General features: G+C 37.1%; 1 protein-coding gene across 1 annotated transcript; it reads right to left on the reverse strand.

The window, feature by feature from the left end:
* On the reverse strand, window positions 1-1,296 carry LOC113274504. The gene has a single exon (XM_026523881.1). The coding sequence runs from the start codon at window positions 1,294-1,296 to the stop codon at window positions 1-3; it is 1,296 nt and encodes a 431-aa protein (XP_026379666.1).
* Window positions 1,297-2,369: the final 1,073 nt, after the last annotated feature.

Raw genomic sequence — 2,369 nt, forward strand, 5'->3', positions numbered from 1 at the left:
TCATGATGTCCCCTTAATAAACTCCAACCACCTTGAGAAAAACATGATAGGGTAGCCATCAGGCCCTGGTGCCTTGTCTTGTCCTAGGTCTTTGATAGCCTGAAATACTTCATCTTCATTGAAATTTGCATCTAATATTTCAGATTCAATGTTATTGATAGTGTCAAAAGTAATACCTTCCAAAGCCGGTCTGATAACTTCTTCTTCAGCAAACAAGTCCTTGTAGAAATTCACAATATATTCTTGCAGTTTGAACCTGTCAGAGACCAATTCACCCTCAATGTATAGATGTCTAATCCTGTTATATATTCTTCTAGCAGTGGCTTGACGCATGAAAAAAGAAGTATTTCTATCCCCTTCTTGTAACCATTTGTTTTTGGACTTTATCCTCCATGCTAGTTCATACATTTTAGTAACTTTCTCAAACTCAGACTTGGAATTAAGTTTATCTGCCAACTGAGATTCATCTAGGATGTTGTCTTCTGCCAAAAGATCAAAGAACTGTATCTCTTCCAGTAAGTGCTTGAGTTTGGTATTAGTGTGACCAAAAGTATCCCTATTCCACACCTTCAACTTCTTCTTTAAAGCCTTCAATTTCAACCACAATATTGTACTTGGACTACCTGCAAAAGAAAAAGACAACCACCATTCTTCTAAAAGTTTCAAAAAACCATTCTCCAAAAACCACATGATTTCAAACCTGAAAGGACTAGGTCCCCATGAAGGATCAGAGATATCTAGGAGGATAGGAATGTGATCTGATGTTGGCCTATCTTTAGCAAGTTGAGTTGCCAAGGGGAATTGAAGTTCAAAGGAAGGAGAAATGAGGAATCTATCAAGTCTGCTCATTACAGGATTGGTCTGCCCATTAGACCAAGTATATCTATCTCCTTTTAAAGGTAAATCAATAAGGTTGTGTTGAGAGATGAATTCAGCAAAGTCCTTCATACTCTTGGTGATTGTATTACAATTCTTCTTCTCATCACAACACTTAATGGTGTTGAAATCTCCACCCAAACACCAAGGTAAATCCCAGTATCCACAGATGTTATCCAACTCCTCCCAAAAATCTGCCCTCTGATGAGGTTTATTAGGTCCATAAATATTGGTAAGAACCCAAACAAAACCATCATGCTTATTGACACAATAGATAGATAATGAATAATCACCTACTAAAGATTCTTTAACCTCAAGAAAATCTTTATCCCATAAGATGATCATCCCACTAGAAATTACCAACTGACTGTTGAAAAGTCCATCCAAAATTTGAGTGTCCACAAATTTGTTGGATGTCATGATCACTACAATGCATCATCTTTGTTTCTTGTAGGATTACGATAAGTGCTTGAAGAAGACCAATCATTTTCTTTACAATCAGCCTCCTATCATTCGAACATAATCCCCTCACATTCCATGAAAGTATCTTGAGACTCATTTAACACACGCGTATCCCTTTTTTTGTTTTGTCAATCTTTTAGACTTGACACCAGAAGTATTAGCTTCCTGAACTGTAATATCAAGACGCCTACATTCTGCAATGTATCTTTTTGAATAGACCTCCTGAGTTTGTGAGACATGCTCTGAGCTACCATCATCTATAATTTCCACCATATCAGGTTCAAATCCAGGTGGATAAATAGGAGTGGAGGATTGTGACGCAGCTGAAGTGTCTTCATCAACTAGAAGCATAATAAAAGTATCTTCAAGACCTTTTAATGACATTGTCTTATCCTTGGGCTCATGCACAGAGACTTCTCTAGTTCCGTCTAGTGTGATAATGGATTGAACTACAAAATCTTTCACTAAAGAGGGAGCTGGTAAAACAACAGGAGTAGAGGATTTAAGTATCGGACCCTGAGAAGTAGTTTTGGAATATAGAAACCGTTTTGAGTGATTAGGCATATTATTAAAAGTGATGCCTAAGTGAACACCTAACTCAAATAATCTCAGCACCTTATTAACAATGTATGCTGGAACCTTTATATTACTACTAGAATTTGAAGGTTTGAAGTACGTAACAACAGATTTCAGGGAGACTGGAATATTGGTGATAATTACTGGAGGAGTTTGTAGGATGGGTGTGTTAATGGTAATGGGTATGGGTGTTGGTTTTAGGATTGGCAAAGAGACGATGGTGGAAATAGGTCTTGGGATGGGGTCGATGAAATAATTTTTTTTTTATGATTTTCTTAGTGATATAAGTGTACATGTATGGAGGTTTAGAATGGATAGGTTTAGGATCTGCTGGAGATAACATATCAGAAACTTCAAGGGCTTCGAGACTCATCTTGAAAGCAGAAGTAAAATCAATCTCCATGTCTGTTGCTTCATCAATACTCACAGGAGTTTCACGGGATAATAAAGATATC

Source organism: Papaver somniferum, chromosome 1 (assembly GCF_003573695.1).
Source record: "Papaver somniferum cultivar HN1 chromosome 1, ASM357369v1, whole genome shotgun sequence".
NCBI lineage: Eukaryota > Viridiplantae > Streptophyta > Magnoliopsida > Ranunculales > Papaveraceae > Papaver > Papaver somniferum.